General features: G+C 46.8%; 1 protein-coding gene across 2 annotated transcripts in view; it reads right to left on the reverse strand.

Annotated features, from left to right (window-relative positions):
* Positions 1-13669, reverse strand: part of LOC120733008 (atrial natriuretic peptide receptor 1-like) — a 68252-nt gene extending 54583 nt beyond the window's left edge. Inside the window, exons 1-2 of one of the 2 annotated variants that reach the window (XM_040030981.1) lie at positions 13494-13669; positions 10429-11216 (exon numbers count right to left, since the gene is read on the reverse strand). In XM_040030981.1, the coding sequence (XP_039886915.1) occupies positions 10429-11161 (733 nt within the window). In that variant the 5' untranslated portion in view covers positions 11162-11216; positions 13494-13669. Of the gene's footprint in view, positions 1-10428; positions 11217-13148 lie in introns of both variants that reach the window. The other variant, XM_040030982.1, reaches the window with a different exon arrangement.
* Between the last annotated feature and the right edge of the window lie 5196 nt (positions 13670-18865).

The following is an 18865-nucleotide window of genomic DNA, read 5'->3' on the forward strand; positions in this document are numbered from 1 at the left end:
CTGTGTCTGTGTGTGTCTGTGTGTGTGTGCGTCTGTGTGTGTGAGTCTGTGTGTGAGTCTGTGTCTGTGTCTGTGTGTGTGTGTGTCTGTGTGTGTGTGTGTGTGTGTGTGTGTGTGTGTGTCTGTGTGTGTGTGTGTGTGTGTGTGTGTGTGTGTGTGTGTGTGTGTGTGTCTGTGTGTGTGTGTGTCTGTGTGTGTGTGTGTGTGTGTGTGTGTGTCTGTGTGTGTGTCTGTGTGTCTGTGAGTCTGTGTGCGAGTCTGTGTGTGTGTGTCTGTGTGTGTGTGTGTGTGTGTGTGTGTCTGTGTGTCTGTGTGCGAGTCTGTGTGTGTGTGTGTGTGTGTGTGTGTGTGTGTGTGTGTGTGTCTGTGTGTGTGTTATTGTCCTCTACCTGCAATAAAAATGCTGAACTAAAAATATCCCTGCACCTCCATCTCTGATGTGTAGATGTTCGAGAAAAGCTTTTCTTCCATGCATATTAATGCTACACACACACACACACGCTTTCACACACACACACACACACACACACACATGCTCGCACCCACACAGGGTTAAAGGTCGTTCCTGCTCAGCAATGACTGAATAAATAACTAAATTAATCATTTCCTGTGTGAAAGGAGAGCTGTTCAGTGCTGCAGAGGGATCAGGTGGAAGTGAGGTAAATCAGCTTTCAAAATAAAAGCATCCACCCATCCATCCCTCTGTAACGTCAGAAAGACTTTCTGCAGTTCTGTGGAACAACGGCTGTGTCCCAATTCAGGGTCTGCAGCCTTAAAGGCCGCATTTCAAGGCCGATTACGTCACAGCGACGCGACGAAGGCTGTCCCAATTCAAAGGCTGCTCGAAATGCAGCCCTCAAATGCGTCCTTCATTTCTCTGAATTTTAAGGCTGTGGCGGTGTAGACTTCATGGCCCAACATATCCCAGAATGCATAGCGCAGCGGTGGGTGTGGATAATTTTGTCGGAAAAAACAGCGGATGAGGGGCACCCAAAGAGTAAACTTTAAGTAAGTACTGAATATGATGTCACTTATTTATGTGCAAATGTTTAATAATGAAGAACATTAAAACATGACTGTTGGCCACATGTCGGCACAGTTATGTGACATTAGTGACGTTTGTACTAACTTGGTTTTAAAGCCTTTACTTTAAAATATACGCCGTTCAATAGCTGAGCTTAATCTTACAGAGAATGTGATGATTTTATGGATATTTAAAGTCAGCACTGAGACAAATTTAGTAATGCCAACATGTTAAAAGAACAATATTTGTCTTTTATATATAACACATTTATATATACAGTGTCAGAGAAACCTGTCTTTGAGTGAAGAATTAAGGTGACAGGAAATATAAATAAATGCAGCTTGAATCTTTACTGCAGCTCAGTATTTGAAACAGTCATTCACTGCTGTAATAACTAATAATGACTGAAATTATAACTATAATATTGGCCATATTATATTTACATTACCACAGTGAGATGACTTTAGTCTCATGAACAACATTAGCTAATTGTTATTTACTAGCTAATCTTAAATGCCTGTTCAGCACAGAAACAATCATGTTTCACAGTCCTGTGGTCTCAGCCTCAGATACTCATCAAATCAAAGCTCATGTAGAAACAAACAAACAAATGAACAAAAGATTTTCTCCTTCATTTCTGTCAAACAAAGCTGTATGAAGCGTTTCCAGCTGTTAGCGTCATGGTTGCTAGGCAACCTGGGCAGCGCGACCGAGGCTAGACCGCCCATTTCACAAGCCTCGCACTTCCAGCCTTAGCGGTCTTTGAGTACGCGGCCCTTGTGGACCATTAAGGCTGCAGACCCTGAATTGGGACACAGCCAATAAGTGCTTCCTTACTGCTTCCATAGTCAGCAGCAGCCAGGTGCTGCTGATGCTGATGAATGGACCATCAGCAGGTGTGAGCAGCTTTAAAAATGAGCATGTTTCTGCAGCACTGAGACGTGTTAGCACGATGCTGAGCAGTGATGTGAGGGAAGCACCTGGTGCTTTCACAGGAAAGATTATGAGACTACCTCCAAACAATCTGCAGCGAGAGCGATCCATGAAGCTCCAACTCAGACTCTACAGAAGGTTAAAGGTCATGAAAGAACATCTGAGGTTTGTAAAACTGCGTCTGAAGAAAGCAGCAGACTACAGGAACAGGCGAGAGCGTAGTGAAAATATCTGTCGAAGGCTCACAGCAGCACACTTGCTCAAATGCATGAACCATGCATGTAGAGACCATTGTTCACCTTTTCTGTGTGAACCATTCTCAACTTGTTAACTTGTCATTTCTGAGGCTGGTGGCTCGGATGAGTTTACCCTCAGCAGCAGAGGGGACTCTGGGTCTTCCTGTCCTGGGCGTCCTCATGTGAGACAGTTTCATCGTAGCGCTTGATGGATTTTGGGGACACATTCAAAGTTTTAGCAATTTTCCAGACTGACTGCCCTTCAGTTCTTAAAGTAATGATGGACTGTTGTTTCTCTTAGCTGATTGGTTGTTGCCATAATACGAATTCTAACAGTTGTCAAATAGGACTGTCAGCTGTGCACCAGCCTGCTTCTGCCCAACACAACTGATGGTCCCAACGGCATTAAGAAGGCAAGAAACTCCACAAATGAACCCTGACAGGCTCACCTGTGAGGTGAAACCATGTCAGGAGGCTACTTACAGGAATCTAAAATATAAAACAGATTTAGTTATTTATATTTTTTCTTTGCTACATATTCCACATATCTTGCTTCGTATATTAGATGTCTTCAGTTTGTATCTACGATGTGAAAATGTTGTAAAAATAAAGAAAAAACATGAAATAAGAAGCTGTGTTCGAACTGGTTGCATAAAATCTTCATGTTAGAGTCTGAACTCTCCTTCTGATTGGCAGAGACTACTCAGGTGACCGAGCCAATCAGCGTCCACATCAAACATAAAGCACCATGTGATGAACCCAAATTGACCAGGAAACAATCCACATCTGCAGGAGTTCAACCGTCTCCGCTTCAGAGAAGAAAACTCACCAGGTTTCACGCTCCACCCCCTCTAACAAGGAGGAGGAGCTTAACAACGCTGTCTGAAGGGCAGCTTTGTGTTTTGACAGAGACGGGAAAAACGAGTGCACTCAGAGAAATGTTTGTGACTCCAGCTGCTCCTGCCGGCTGTCGGGGCGAGTCTTCGTGGGTTTCCACAGAAACGGCGCTCCGTTGTTTCCTGTCTGGGTCAGGAGGACGTGATGTAAGGTGTTTGTATCTGCCTGCCGACACAGTGGCTGCATTAAATAACCACAGCCTCGGGTTTTTCCTAACTGAAGGAAAACATCAGGTTAACGAGCGCTCTAAGCTCGCCATCCTGCTGATGCGTGCGGTATCCTGACCCTCCGCTCAGAGATGACGCTGCCATTTTAAATCTTTCCTGATGGCTGCACTGTGCTGCGGTCAGCTCAGAGCACCGCAGGCAGTCAGAGCTGACGTCTCCGTTTACTCAGCAGCAGAGCACAGGCCAAGCTGCCGCCGCTTCACCAGCTCGCCGTCTGCATCTGAGCGTGACCTCGCACGCAGGAAAAGGAAGCTTCACTCTGAGGAAACGATGGAGTCAGAGCCTCATCCAGCTTCTCGTACTGGCACTGGTTTCCTTTGAGGTCAGAGGGCCGCGCTCCTCCTGTGTCAGGTTTCTGCTGCTTCCTCTTTCAGGACATGCGAAGCAGAAATCCAGGCTGCAGATGCAGACAGACACAAGCGTTCACCTCGCCACGACCTCTACGTCCACATTCGGTCTCAGGCCTAACATGTGCACGTGTGCCCGGTGTGGGTCCTGCAGCTCTTTTACTCTGCAGGCCCTGCTGTCAGTGTCACACATACCAAATCGTCCCGAATCCTTTTTGAGCTTTTTATTTCTGTACTGACGAGCAAACCTGGAAGGGCGACCAAGCAAGCGATGGTCACAGTCAGAGGATCCCTGCAACTCTTCCAGCTGTCCCAGAATTCCCGTGCACATTCCATTCTGGGCCCTCCGGTATCAGCTCCATCCGAACGTGAACCTTCATAAAATCAGATCCAATAAGGTCGCCGTGTCACTGGCGTTTAAACCAGGCTGAAGCTGAGACGCTCAGGAAAAGCTCCAGAGCGTTCCTCTGAGTTATGTTCGGCTGAAGGTTTTCAATTCAATTTTATTTATACAGCACCAAATCACAACAACAGTCACCTCAAAGTGCTTTATATTGTAACGTAGACCCCACAATAATACATGCAGAGAAAAACCCAACAATCATATGACCCCCTATGAGCAGCACTTTGGCGACAGTGGGAAGGAAAAACTCCCTTTTAACAGGAAGAAACCTCCGGCAGAACCAGGCTCAGGGAGGGGCGGGGCCATCTGCTGTGATTGGTTGGGGTGAGAGAAGGAAGACAGGATGAAGACATGCTGTGTTTGTTGCCGTTAATGCGTTCCTGAAACTTTCTCGTGTAAACAGGGTGATCCTCCATCAGCTCGTCCACTCTGATCACTTCCTGTTCCTTCACACAGAGTGGAGAAGTTCCTGTTTAAAGAAAAGCACCGGGGTTCACACACGGCCCAAAGTCGAACAGACCGCAGATCACATGACCTGTCAGGTGATCAGGAGCACAGTCAGAGGTCACAGCTCGACGACGGATGTCTAAAGTCACACGAGGTCAGACCTACCAGCTGTAACCACCCATCGTACTCAAGAACACCTGTGCAGGAGGGTTGAACACCAGCCTTCTGATTGGTACATGAGCCACCTGAACATGCCCCTTCACAACAGTAACGACAGCAGATTGGTGGTTGGTGTCTGAACCCCCGTTGGCAGGCTGCCGGCAGGTGGTTCATCATTGTGACGGCTCAGACTGAGCCTCCCTCACAGATCTGATCGCCGATCAGCTGATTTTCCAGTGCACTCAGCTCCACGTCTGCAATCGGTTTCCAGCTCGGCACCGTGACATCATCCAAAGCGAAGCAATAAATTTGCGGGTCGCCCCCCGCCCCCTCCCAGCCCCTCACTACTGACATTCCACCATATTAATCTTTAACCGCTGCCAGATGGACAGGAAGCAGCAGAGTGGGCTGAAGCACGGCCTCGTGGGTACGTTTGTTCAGGATGAGCTGCTTGCTTCATCACCATGGCGACGGCACACGGAGAGCATGATGTCAGAGGATGTTTGAGCTGCAGTTTGGCTTCAGGAGTCCAGAACCGCCAGAAACACTTCAGTCTGCTTCCTGCAGACATCACCAACGTAACGACGAGCTTCCACGCCGTAGGACATTTCTCTCAGAGCGACTTTGACCAAAAACAACCGCACGCACATACAAATAAACACACTATGTATGTTATAAATTGACTGTACAGAAAAATTAATATTAAATCAACTTTGCTAAAATTATGTTGAACTGTAGTCTACTCTGGTCCCGTCCCCAGGCTAAAACCCCCAAAACGTGACTATCCAGAGTTGGGACCAGGAAGCAATTAAAAACCAGCAACAAAAAAGTCACACAATGAAACAACAATACGGTATCCTGAACAGGATGGATGATGGATCTGTAGGGATGGGTATCATTTAGGTTTTATCCGATGCCGGTGCCAAACTGGTACTTTTGAAACAGTGCGGTGCTTAAACCAGAGCTTCCCAAAGTGTGGGGCCCAAACAGGATCCCACATTCTTGATTTTTAGTTTAGTTTAGTTCTTGTAATGACTAACTGCTCCTGACATGTTGGAGATGTTTGCTCTTTATACAGTAAAGTTACAGCGGGATACAAATAACATCAGGCTGATCCTGCCATGATTTGTTCCCCCGGTTCAAATCACAGACAAACAGGATCCCACAGCTGTTTATGTTTTTAAACCCATTTTCACAGAGAGGCTTTTTTGATTTGATAGCAATGTTGAACATTATTACACAGGAAAAAACAACTGCATGTAAAATAATGACACCGTGACGCCTCTGCCTTTGTAAATGGAGGGACAGTAACTGCGTGTAAAACCTGCAGACAGTCAGATTAACAGTATTTCGTCTCTATCTGCCATTCTGCAGTTCATCTCATGTAAACAATAACGTGGCGCACAGCGTGGAAAAAGGCACATACCTTTGACGTTGTGTGACGAACTCTGTATTCCTCGTCCACACGTAAACGCAAAAAAGGACTTTTAAAAAATCTCCGTTTTCAGTGATTCGAAACGCCGTTTACGTGGACGAAACAGCTGCGTGTTCAAAAATACCCGTGTAGGTGCGGACGCAGCGTAAAAGAGTTAGTAGTTTATTTTATTACTACCTGTAATTTATTGCAGATTACTTGTATTTGCTTAATTGTTTACTAAATGTTTGAGGTGTGAAGTAAACTGCAATGGAGCAAAATATGGGCGTGTGGTTGGAGGATGTGTTTGTGCGTGCGCGCCGGGGGGGGGCAGCATTCTTCTTGTAAAACAAAGGGGGGCCTAGCGAAAAAGTTTGGGAACCACTGGCTTAAACGGTGCTTAAAGAATGGAGAACAAACTTTGTCCAAAAACCTCTCGTGTTTTTATTTTTAGCAGTCTCTTTTTTTCTGCAAAATGAAAACCAAGTTAGCCTTTTCTGTTGATACACACCTCCTTTGGTTGGAAGCGGTGCTTAAACAATGGAAAACACAAACTTTGTCCTAAAACCTCTCATATCTGGCTGGCCTCGTTATCAGCCGGCAGCCATTAGCACTAATGCGTCAGCAAACAGTGACGCGGTGGAATCAGCGAGTGCTGTAAAGAGCTCACGCTGAGAGCACTCGTTAGGGTTCACTTTGGTCTCCAGTGAGACTTACAAACTAGTTCCACTCTCGGCTCCTATTAGCCCGTTAGCTGCGAGGAGCTAGGAGCTCGCCCCCTTGGTGGACTGGGATAGAGGGTAGAGTGGTCGCCCCGTGATCGGGAGGTCGAGGTTTCAAATCAACTGAACGGCTACCCTGAGGTACCCCTGAGCGAGGTACCGTCCCCACACACTGCTCCTCATGCGCTGCACTGGTGGCTGCCCACTGCTTCACTGGCTGAATGGGTTAAATGCAGAGGAATTTCCCTATGGGGACTAACACATACACATTATTATTATTATTAATGAGGGCAGGGCTGATGAGCTGAAGCAAGAGGTTAATCAGCTGGAGGGCTCTTCAGTCCCAGGAGCTTCTCTGCAAACTCTCAGGGCTCATCTGCACCAAAGGACCGACGCCTCCGCTCACAGGAAACTTTGATCCCATGTCCCCAACTTGTCAACTGGAGTCCAGACTGGAGCTAACTGGATGATTATTCTGCCTGCTGCTGACCGGGAACCACAGGAAGCCGTTTATTGGTTTTTATCTCAGTGAAGCCTTTCAGTGTAATCGTCCTGTTGGCTGTGCTGACAGAGACGTGCGTGGCGTTTTAACGCACAGATTATCCAGAAGCTTCCAGACACACTGTAGCCTGCAGAAGATGGATTTCCCCACCGCAAAGCTCCTGGAGTCAAACTCCTCACCTGCAGCTCACCTGCAGCTCACCTGCAGCTCACCTGCAGCTCACCTACAGCTCACCTGCAGCTCACCTGCAGCTCACACTCCTCTGAGGCTGATTCGCTGCTGTCTGATGCCGTGCCTAATAAAGAGGCTGAGCTGTACTCAGAGCAGCTTGTCTCATAATGTTTGATTAAGGAGACAAAAGGCAGACACAAGGTAAAATTAGCCTCAGTGTGTTTGGCAGGAAATACCTACAGATCTGATAGGCGTCCGCGGCGGCCTTATAAGGCGGCAGGTTGTGACCTCTGTTAATGAATGTGCTGTCGGGAGGTTTGCTGGCTCTGTGGGAACCGGAGAGGGAAGCTGTCTGTGGCTGTTTGTTCGAGCTCTCGGCGGGTTTACACACTGATACACCTCCGCAGATAGAGGACGCTCGATTTATGACTCCATCGCTAAACTGTGGCCGAGCCGAAGGCACCACGTCTCAGGTCCTGTGCTCCCCCTCAGCTCACCCAACAGACTTTCACTCCCACAAACTCCCAGCCTCTCTGAATTATCCATCACACACGAGTCCCAGCCTCGCCTCCTGCTCCTGCTCTGTGTGCGAATGGCTTCACGGACGCTCGAAGTCCTCGCTTTGTACTGGAGAAACTATGCTGTTATAGTTTGACAGCAGAAATGATGAAAAGACGATCAAAGACAGCGAGCGACGCAGGAAGGTTAGAGCGCTTTGTGGATGACTAAAACCCTGAAAAGTCAGGGCCTGCAGGCAGCTCGTCTGCACGTCTGCACCTCAGCCCGGCCGAGGCCGTGATCTCCGCTCACGGATCTCAGCTGGAGAACGGGCCGAAGCTCCGAGTGCAGGAGTTCGTCTGCAGGTGTATCTGCACGGCGGCTGGGACACGAAACCCAGGTTAGAGTGTCACGAAGAAAAAACAGCCAGATGTGGGTCTACGGCGGCAAGCTGTAGCGGTTTTTCAAAATAAAAGCCCTGTGCTTCATGCAGGACTTCAGAGGCTAAAGAGAATCTGGTCAAAACTGTAAAATCATCCACATACGCAGCTTACTGAAACACAGCTTTCAGCACCAGCATCCGTACTGCCAGCTGCTGTCAGTTTATCTACACTGCAGGACGATGCTTTACTGCAGTACAGAGTCAGAATCCTTCTGTTTAGACTCTGAGGGCTCCGGCATTAAACCTGAACGCAGGTCTGATCATCTCTGACAGGAAATGACTTAACAACAGGTGTGTGTCTGCAGCTCCTCTGACAAACCTGCCACAGCATCGCGGTCGATTCAGCTCGAGTTTCTGCCTCTGCTGCAGAGGAGGGGAGGAGGAGGGGGAGGGGAGGAGGTAGAGGATCGCACACACACACATCGTTTCTGTGTGTGTGTGTGCGCGTGTGTGTTCCTCTGAGCATGTATTCATATCTTTGTGAGGACCTGTCCCCGCGAGTTTGGAGCATGTTAGTGACAGGGTTAAGGTGGTTTGGGGTAAACGGTCAGTTAGACGTCCCTACAAGTTATGAATACCCGACGTGTAGGGATGGGTATTGATAAGATTTTCACGATTCGATTCTTTATCGATTCTCTTATCGATTCTTTTTAAAAAAGGAGAACACTAAGGTCGATTAGCTCAGAACTTTGTTTTATATCTTCTCTTTGAACAAGATAGAAATTTAGGAGTAACATGACCTTACAAACCCAACATGAGATCTTAAGAGATCCAGCCTACGGCTCTTCAATGGGGTGTCACAGGGTCCCCGGGAAAAAACATTGTAAATGTAAAATAATAAAATAAATATTCTTCTGTAGCAATAACAAAGTATAACATAAATTATTCTGTAGCAATTACACAAGAATATCCAGTAATGTCCCTGCCTACAATTAAACACATTCACTTACTGAAAATCATCTGCTGTGGCAAACGGGTGCAAGCCTTTGACCACAAACTGAGTCTCTGCTCGGTGACATTCGTCTATCCTGCCTGAAAGGAGACGCTACCGGCAGACTGCAGCGAGAACTGCCAGCGTCTGAGCCAGACTCTGTCTGTCTCATCATGGTCACCTAAACGCACAGTAATGGCAGGTTTTGTAATAAGGCAGATCGCGCTAACATAATATGCACTGTTAGTTGATTATTTACCTGCCGCATTAACGGGAGAGGACGTGCAAACGTTACCGCTGCTGCTGGGCTGAGATTCACGAATTAAAAACACGACATTCATTTAAGGTCATCGCGTGTTTTGTGAGCAAATGCTTTTGCATATTCGTAGTGTTTCCTCCCTTAAATGAAACATCTACTTTGCAAGTATTGCAAGTTGCCCTGTTGTCATCTGTTCTCGTAAAGTGTAACCAAACTTTTGAGCATTTGAGCCGCCGTGTTTCCTGCCAGGTAAATGACGCTCCGCAACGTGGCGACGTCATTCGGGGCGACTGGAATCGATAAAGGAATCGTTTGCAAAAATGACAAACAATTCCAAGGAATTGAAACAGTGGGAACCGGTTCTCAACAAGAACCGGTCTTCGATACCCATCCCTACCAACGTGTGTGTGTTTGTGTAGCAGCAGGGTGATGCTGTGCACAGATAAAGGTTTCCAATTGGACAGAGCGGTGCGATCTACCTGGTGTCTGCTGGTTTTTCTGGACTAACACAAGATGTTGACAAAGCTGATTTCTAGATCATTTTTGCTGCGAGGAAAACAGCGTGGTGTGGACGTCGCATAACGTCAGTTGCGAGAATCAAAGAGAAAGCACGCCACCGAAGCTCGCCACATGCCGAAAATGCCACGTCCAGGTGAGCAGCTCTCTGATTTGCTTGAGCGTGTTTGTTCACATTCAATTTTAGTTAAAACTCTGATCTGATTCAGATGACCTTAACGTACAGGTGTCATGAAGGGGGCGTCACCTACAGAGACCAGTTTGGAAGCACGTTTATTTGGCGGCCGGTCACGGACTCACCTCGCCCGTTATCCTGGATTTTGGAGAGGATCTGGGAGTAGGTCACGGACTCCTCCATGAACACGCTTTCCTCGACGCTGATGTTGATGTTGCTCAGCTCCATGTACAGACCCTCGATGGCGAAGTAGCACGGCCGGTCGTCCTTCTTGTTGTCGCTGAAGACAACCATCACCTGTTCCCGCCACCCAAAATGCTCGCAGATCCGCACCGCGAACCGCCCAAGCTTCTTGTGCGTTGGCCCCGTGTTGGTGATGGACAGGTACGTTCCGCTGGAAAACGCCACAGCCGGGGCGCCTGCCGTCACCATGGGGACACTCCAGTGGGTGGTGAAGAGGCCGACGGGGGAGGAGCTGTAGGAGCAGCCGGGCCCAATGAACGCCCACGGGTTGTAGGCGAGTTTCAGGTCCACCGCCATGAGCGGGGCGACAGACTCGGAGCACATCCCATCCTTGTCCTGGCTGTTCTTGAAGAAGTACACAAGGTGATGGTTGGGGAGGAGGGTGGGGTCGGCGTTGATGTTTCTGACGGCCCGGTCCACGGCAGGGCCGATGCGAGGCCACGCCCACGGGTATCTGGTGTTGTTCTCTGGTAAAATGACAGCCAGTGTGATGTTCTGGAGGCGTTCGTGGTCATGCTGGGTTTGACCCGGGCCGTGAGTTCGGGCCTCCACTGGCAGGCTGAGCAGAACCGGCAGAGCCAGCAGGAGGGTGGCGCCTTCCTTCCAGCGGGCCATCCTCCGCCCACAGGTGGTCCACGTCCACCGCAGCTGGGTAACCGAGCGCCGCGAGCTGCAGAGACACAACAGAGGCGTTAGACAGGCCTGAGGTGTGAAACTCGCTGTAAGCAAAGCCTAATCACATGCTGAGCACAGCGCGAGCTGCCGTCACGCCTCGCCTCACTCCAACAATCTGCTCCGTCAGTCCTTAAAGGCCTCGCCGAGGCGGGGGAGACAAACTCCCTGAAGCGTTCCTGGAAGACCCTCCACCCTCTAAACAAACAACATGAAGCCGCCGTGATGTCAGACAAATACGCGCCATCGGTCGGCCTCATGAGCGCCAGACCTATGGGCTCAAAATGTGGTCATAAATATTTTGTACTTGTAAATCGGTTTTGTGCTTGTAAAAAAGATTTGTATGTGTAAAAAAAATTTGTGCGTGCATAAAAAAGATTTGTGCGTGCGTAAAAAAGATTTGTGTGTGGACTTAGCCCAAAAAACCCCCCTGCAAGTTACAAATACGAATTTTGACCCTATTTTTCTTCCTTTAAACTGATTGGTCAATGTCATGTCAATCACAAATTAAACAATCCAATCAGAGAACAGATGGGTTTGGCTGTCGGAGGGGCACTTTTTTGAACTGCAGGTCCTTGAAGGGTAATCTCTATATAAATATCCGATAGCAGTTAGGTCCCCTAACTTTCAGCAGCTGTTGAAAGGATAAAGTTGTGGTATGTCAGTGGTTAGAAATACATTATTACTTTAGGATTAGTTTAACACAAAGTCAGGGCTGACCCGGGACCATTGCTGTGAGTCACAGTGCGCAGCATAAAGGTCCTTTCACATCGGACGCAGGATGTGCTGCTAATGCTAACTGCTAACTAAAAGCAAAGGATCCAGAATTTGTTGCTGGCTGCTGGGCTCTGTGTGCAGCAGCTCTACCTGTACTAGATGCACCTGCTCCTTGTTGTTTTTATCGCTGACTTTATGTGAACTACAAGAGTTTCTGGTTTTTTTTGCTGGTTCTTCAAACGTTCAATAAAAACATGTATGCTAATTCACAACGAAGAAAGCTTTGTAATGAAGACTGTCATTTCCAAAACACTACCCCCCTGCGTCCGCAGCGCTGTTGAAAAGGCTGTGGAAGTCCCTGTATTAAACACGTAGTCCTGTGACACAGAAATCCCCAAACTCGGACGACCACAGACTGTTTTCCTTCGTGGTGATGAAGGAAAACGCTGGGTTGGCATGTAAAAGGCCATTTATTCCCTTCAAAGACCTGCAGTTCAAAAAAAGCGCCCCTCCAACAGCCAAACCCATCTGTTCTCTGATTGGATTGTTACATTTGTGATTGACATGACATTCACCAATCAGATGAAAGGAAGAAAAATAGGGTCAAAATCCGTACTTGTAACTTGCAGGGGTTTTTTGGCTAAGTCCACACACAAATCTTTTTTACACACACAAATCTTTTTTACACACACAAATCTTTTTTACACATACAAATCTTTTTTACAAGTACAAAACCGATTTACAAGTACAAAATATTTATGACCACATTTTGAGCCCATACAGACCTGCCTGTGCTAAAGTGAGACCGCCATTGAAGCTTCATACTATAATTTATTTATACAGCACTTTAAAAACAACACATGGCTGACCAGCAGAAATAATAAATACAATAAATAAATAACAATAACAGTGTCAGTTACCCACTGAGTCAAAGGCCAGTGAATAAAAATGAGTTTTGAACCAGCACTGATGTGCAGAGGAGGCTTCGGGGCCACAGCAGTGGACGCAGGTTTCAGCCGTGATTTAGGGGCTGAGACCTTCCACTGCAGGAAAACACGCTCCTCGTCACGCCTCATTCACACACACACTAACACAGACTGGGGCAGCCAGGTTTCGAACCACCAACCTTCTGATCAGTGGATGCTGAACCTCCTGAGCCACAGCCGCCCCTAAAACAACCTGAACGTGGAACAGCTCAGGGCGTCAGACTCACTGTGGATGGTGGGGGGATGTGGGTGATGGTGGGGGGATGTGGGTGATGGGTTCGTGCTCGTCTCCCAGTGCAGCTTTCAGCACAGAGACAGGCTCAGAGGTGCCACTCTGCCACGCCAGTTGCTCATCCTGCAGCTGTGACCGTGTGCACACGGGATCACCTGCGGGCACGTTGGCACTAACGGGCTTCCATACCCGCCGTGCCTGAAAGCGTCTGCGCCCGCGGACCGCAGCTGTCCGTCCTCGGGCTTCCTGAACTTTGCCCCCGGAGGAAAAGTGTGTCTCCAAACTTTAACGCTGTAAAAACACGTTCAGAGATAAAAACACGGAACTTCAGCACACTTACATTCAGCGCGTTCACGTGCGCAGCCGCGACCCTCGGTGCGCGCAGATCAGCTGTAAATCCTCCAAGTCCGCTCAGGTCACAGGCACGAGCCCTCCGGAGTGTCAGCCCGAGCCCACTCAGCTCCCACTGCCACACAGCGGCGGAGCAGCCGGACCGACCACAGCCTGCAGGGCGGAGAGCCGGGGAGGAGCGGGGGGAGGAACCAGACCAGGGCTGCACAACAGAGGCAAACTACAGCCCAGCGGCGCTGTCACTGCGCCCTCTGGTGGCCGCCTGCAGTTCCTCTGGTGTCCAGCAGAGGCAGCAGAGCGTCAGTCTCCACAGACGCCCATGTTATCAGAATCAGATCATTTATGAGGAAATGATGTGTTTACAGTCGCTCCAAGACAATGAGAGCAACAGACTGAACCAGTGAAATAATGTACAGTTACAAACATAAGAAATCGCTCAATTATAAACATCCAGAATATTACAGAGGTGAAATATATATGATTGACATTTTTATTTTTTTAAACGAACTTTATTTAGAACAATAACAATGACAATCTCAAAGAGACAAGCGACATATTGAATCATTCAGAACAGAATCACACCTCCTTTTTCTTTTCTCCCGATCAGAGGAATACACATCACTGCCACAGTGCCGTTGGTACACCACAATGAAATCGACAATAACTGACAGTAAACACACATACACACACAGACATATATATGCATACATGTCTGTGTGTATAAATGTGTACGTATGCACATGCATACGCACACATCTATACACACACATCTACATAATAATAATAATATCAAAAGATGAATAACCAATACAAAAATAAATAAATAACAATAAAAAAGAATGAAAAACAAGGAACAGAAATAAAGGAGACAAGGGGGATCATAAACTCTCTAAAAGTGAGGTTCCATCAACAAGACACATAACTTAAATAAGGGGCTAAGAGAAATCGAACTCTTCTAAAAAACTATGCAGTTTGATTGCTCGGGGCTTATTTATTAGCTTAAGAGATTTACGGGAGTTCGTTTTTAAGAGCAGGCCATGAAGGGGGGATTTAGCATATCAGCATTTATGAATGTAATGCTTTGTTATAATAATGATATATGATTGACCTGTGAATTTCACCGTGTGCTGTGCGTTAGATGGAGCTGTACAGAAAGCCACAGTCAGTGGTGCATTATGGGTAATCTCAGTCTCTCACTGAACGTGCTCCTGTGACTGGCCAGCACGTCATTGAGTGGGTGGGCGGTATTATCCAGCATCATCCTTATCTTGGACAAACATCCACCTCTCTAACACCACCCTAATAGGGTCCAGCTCTGAGGTAGAGCAGGTCACCTGCTGATCAGAAGGTTGGTGGTTCAATCCCTGCATGCTAAGTATCCTAACCTCCGATGCATCCATCAGAGTATGAATGTGTCTGCATGTAGTCAGAAAGCACCAAGTATAGAGACGGTGAATGGTGCACGTTGTACAGAGCGCTTTGAGTACTCTGGGAGAGTAGAAAAGTGCTGTATAAGAATCAGTCCACTTAGTATTTAACACCAGTGTCCACATCTCTTCTTCGCCAGTTTGTCAGCTAACTTGTGTTAGTAACAGGCCATCTTTACTCGCCGTACTAAGTAACTATGGATAACTTACCATACTGTCCTTGTGGTCTCTGGATTCACCACTGCCTGCAGCCCGCTCACTTCTTGGACGCTGGTCACCACCTTTCCCCATCTGCCTGGATCTCCAGATCAGTCAGCCTGGAGGTTGTTTACACCATTGCTGGATGCTCACCCGGCCATCCACGCTTCTCTTCATGCCATTACCACTCCACCTGCCATAACTCAGTCTGTCTCCTCATCTGCACCCCGGGCTTCCTGAGCCTCTCCTGATAAACCTTTCCCTCTGTTCACAGAGCCCTGCACGTCTGACACACGTTGTAGCAGTACCTCTCTGGGTTTTCTTTGTGTCACCAAATAAAGCTTTTGAGAAACCTTACCATTGCTTCCCGTACTCACATCCATATCTGGGTCCACGTCCACGTATTGGTCTCTGAGCCCCGTAACACTCACAGGTCAATTCAATTCTGTTTTATTTAAATAGCGCCAAATCACAACAACAGTCACCTCAAGGCGCTTCGTATTGTAAGGTAGACCCCACAATAATACATACAGAGAAAAACCCAGCAATCATATGACCCCCTATGAGCAGCACTTTGGCGACAGTGGGAAGGAAAAACTCCCTTTTAACAGGAAGAAACCTCCGGCAGAACCAGGCTCAGGGAGGGGCGGGGCCATCTGCTGTGATTGGTTGGGGTGAGAGAAGGAAGACAGGATAAAGACATGCTGTGGAAGAGAGACAGAGGTTAATAACAGATATGATTCAGTGCAGAGAGGTCTGTTAACACATAGTGAGTGAGAAAGGTGACTGGAATGGAAAAACTCAATGCATCATGGGAATCCCCGGCAGCCTACGTCTATTGCAGCATAACTAAGGGAGGATTCAGGGTCACCTGGTCCAGCCCTAACTATATGCTTTAGCAAAAAGGAAAGTTTGAAGCCTAATCTTGAAAGTAGAGATAGTGTCTGTCTCCTGAATCCAAACTGGAAGCTGGTTCCACAGAAGAGGGGCCTGAAAACTGAAGGCTCTGCCTCCCATTCTACTTTTAAATACTCTAGGAACAACAAGTAGGCCTGCAGAGCGAGAGCGAAGTGCTCTAATAGGGTGATATGGTACTACAAGGTCATTAAGATCAGATGGGGCCTGATTATTTAAGACCTTGTATGTGAGGAGCAGGATTTTGAATTCACGGACAGAGCTGGGTGTCAAATGTTTGCTATGCCTTCTGATGATGCTGCCTAAGGGAAGCATGTATAATGTAAACAGAATTGGTCTGTTTGGGAGCTGACACAGTCTCTATGGAGATGGGTTTTTGGGGGGGTAGCAGGAGGAGAGAAGCTGCAGAGAGGCGTGTAAGACTGCAACTCTGCTTCCTGGTCCCAACTCTGGATAGTCATATTTTGGGGGGTTTAATAAATTTGTCCATATTTCTAGAAATGAGAGCTGCTCCATCCAAAGTGGGATGGATGCCGTCTCTCCTAACAAGACCAGGTTTCCTCCAGAAGGTTTGCCAATTATCTATGAAGCCCACTTTGGTTTTTTTAGACAAATTAAATGGAGAATCTGCACCTTCAACATAACAGTTGTGCCATTTGAAAAGTGTCACTTTCAGCATTAAGGCACATCTTTTACTCTGAAGGCAGTCATTCCCCCCCCCGACCATGACCCTTGGTCCTGACAGAGTCCTCTGTGCAGACTGTGTGTGACAGAGGTTTGCAGCTGTATATAGGTGCACTGCTTATAATAAGAGTATGTTCATGGTGGGGTGAGTTGGACCTGTTGTGGTTTAAGAACCAGCTTTAAAAATAGAAGCAAAGAAAAAGCTCCTCACTCTGAACGTGTTTCAATAAAACATAAAGAATGAAGTATTGATTTTGCTCAAATATGCACTTCCTGGGTTCATTTGTGTTCCTGCAGCTTCCAGTGTCTCAGAAAATCATCTTCAGAGTGAACATGAAGAGCAGGATCAGCTGGGAACATGTGACCAGGTGCTGATGTACTTCCTGTTAGGACACCAAACATGAATTATAGATTTCCTTCCAGCTGGAATCAAACATCCCCAACAGGCACGTGCAGAGGGGGGGGCTGGAGGGGCTTGAGCACCCGCCCCTTTCCTGATGGGTGCCCAAAGTGCCCTTTTGTTGAGGCAACTTAAAAAAAAAATTATTTATTTATTATTTATTTATTTGTTAGAGTCCTGTCTGTGCCCCTCAACAATAATATTTAACTATTAATCACAGTTTTGCTAAATAAAAGGATCGGGCTTGCATTTGCATTACATTTATTTTCCACTTCTGGATACAATTCAGAAAGTCTAGACTCAGAGAAATGCGCCCTGTGTAAGACCTTAAATTGAATAAGTCCAAGAGGAGCGCAGGAGGTGGACGATCGTACCCTCGCTATAGCCTGTTCCCAAGACTCCTCATGGATTTGAATTCCTAGTTCTCCTTCCCGTGGACACTTAAGCTTAACATTAGAGTGGTTACTAAAAGACGGGATAGTATCATAGAGTTTCGAAATGGTTCCTCTGTGATGAGGAATAAATGATAACGTAGTTTCCCACTGCTGTTCTGGAGGTAAAGAGGGGAAATTTGGGAAACACTTGGTAACAAAATTTCAAATGTGAAAATAGTGATAGGGAGATCGTACCGAGAGGCACAGAGAGACTTGATGAATTTAAATGGTAAATGGTAAATGGCCTGTATTTATATAGCGCTTTACTCGTCCCTAAGGACCCCAAAGCGCTTTACATATCCAGTCATCCACCCATTCACACACACATTCACACACTGGTGATGGCAGCTACATTAAGAATCTTATGATTTAATAAAGAAATTTGCACAGACGGTAAAATTCTGATGACTGATAACGTAGATGAATACAACAGACGAGGAACAGGGGTTTAAATGCACAAAGGAGACAGTCAGAGACAACTCGGGACAACTGGAGACATTTAAGGATGCAGGGACTGACAGAGACGGGGACGACGTCTCATCGTGACGAGTAAAGTTTATCTTGCTCTGGCTGGGCAGCTCTCTGGGTGCTCAGCACCCCCAAAGCTCTGATTGTATCGCCCCTGTTCTTCAGTCCTAGAACTGAAGAAGCTTCGCGGATGAGAGGTGAAACGTCTTCAACACAGCAAAATCTCCAGTGTTAAATTAACACTAGAGAGTGTCTATATGGGTCCACACCTCTGAGTGTTAAATACAACACTGTTGAGTGTTAAATTAACACTTTTGACAGTGTTATATGTTTAAAAGTAACCTAGTCAGTTCTGAAGATTAACAATGGCTAACACTGAGCAGTGCTGATTTTCTAACACTGGAAAATAACTCAAAATGTTAGAAATATTCCAGTGTTAGAAAATCAGCACTGCTCAGTGTTAGCCATTGTTAATCTTCAGAACTGACTAGGTTACTTTTAAACATATAACACTGTCAAAAGTGTTAATTTAACACTCAACAGTGTTGTATTTAACACTCAGAGGTGTGGACCCATATAGACACTCTCTAGTGTTAATTTAACACTGGAGATTTTGCTGTGAAGCAACTTAAAGATTTACTCTACTAAGTACACACTTAATGTACTTGTGCTACTTTCTGATACTGTTTGACTTTATTCTGGATCAAAAGATTGTACTTTGTACTGCACAGGATTTATTTTTAAGATTTAGTTTCTTATTTGTGTTATAGAAACCATGCACAGCTGCAAGGATGCGATGACGTATCACGTGTCCTTCTGAAAGTGCAGCTCCACA

The sequence above is a fragment of the Simochromis diagramma genome, unplaced genomic scaffold (assembly GCF_900408965.1).
Source record: "Simochromis diagramma unplaced genomic scaffold, fSimDia1.1 OVJJ01000361.1, whole genome shotgun sequence".
In the NCBI taxonomy this organism is placed as follows: Eukaryota; Metazoa; Chordata; class Actinopteri; order Cichliformes; family Cichlidae; genus Simochromis; species Simochromis diagramma.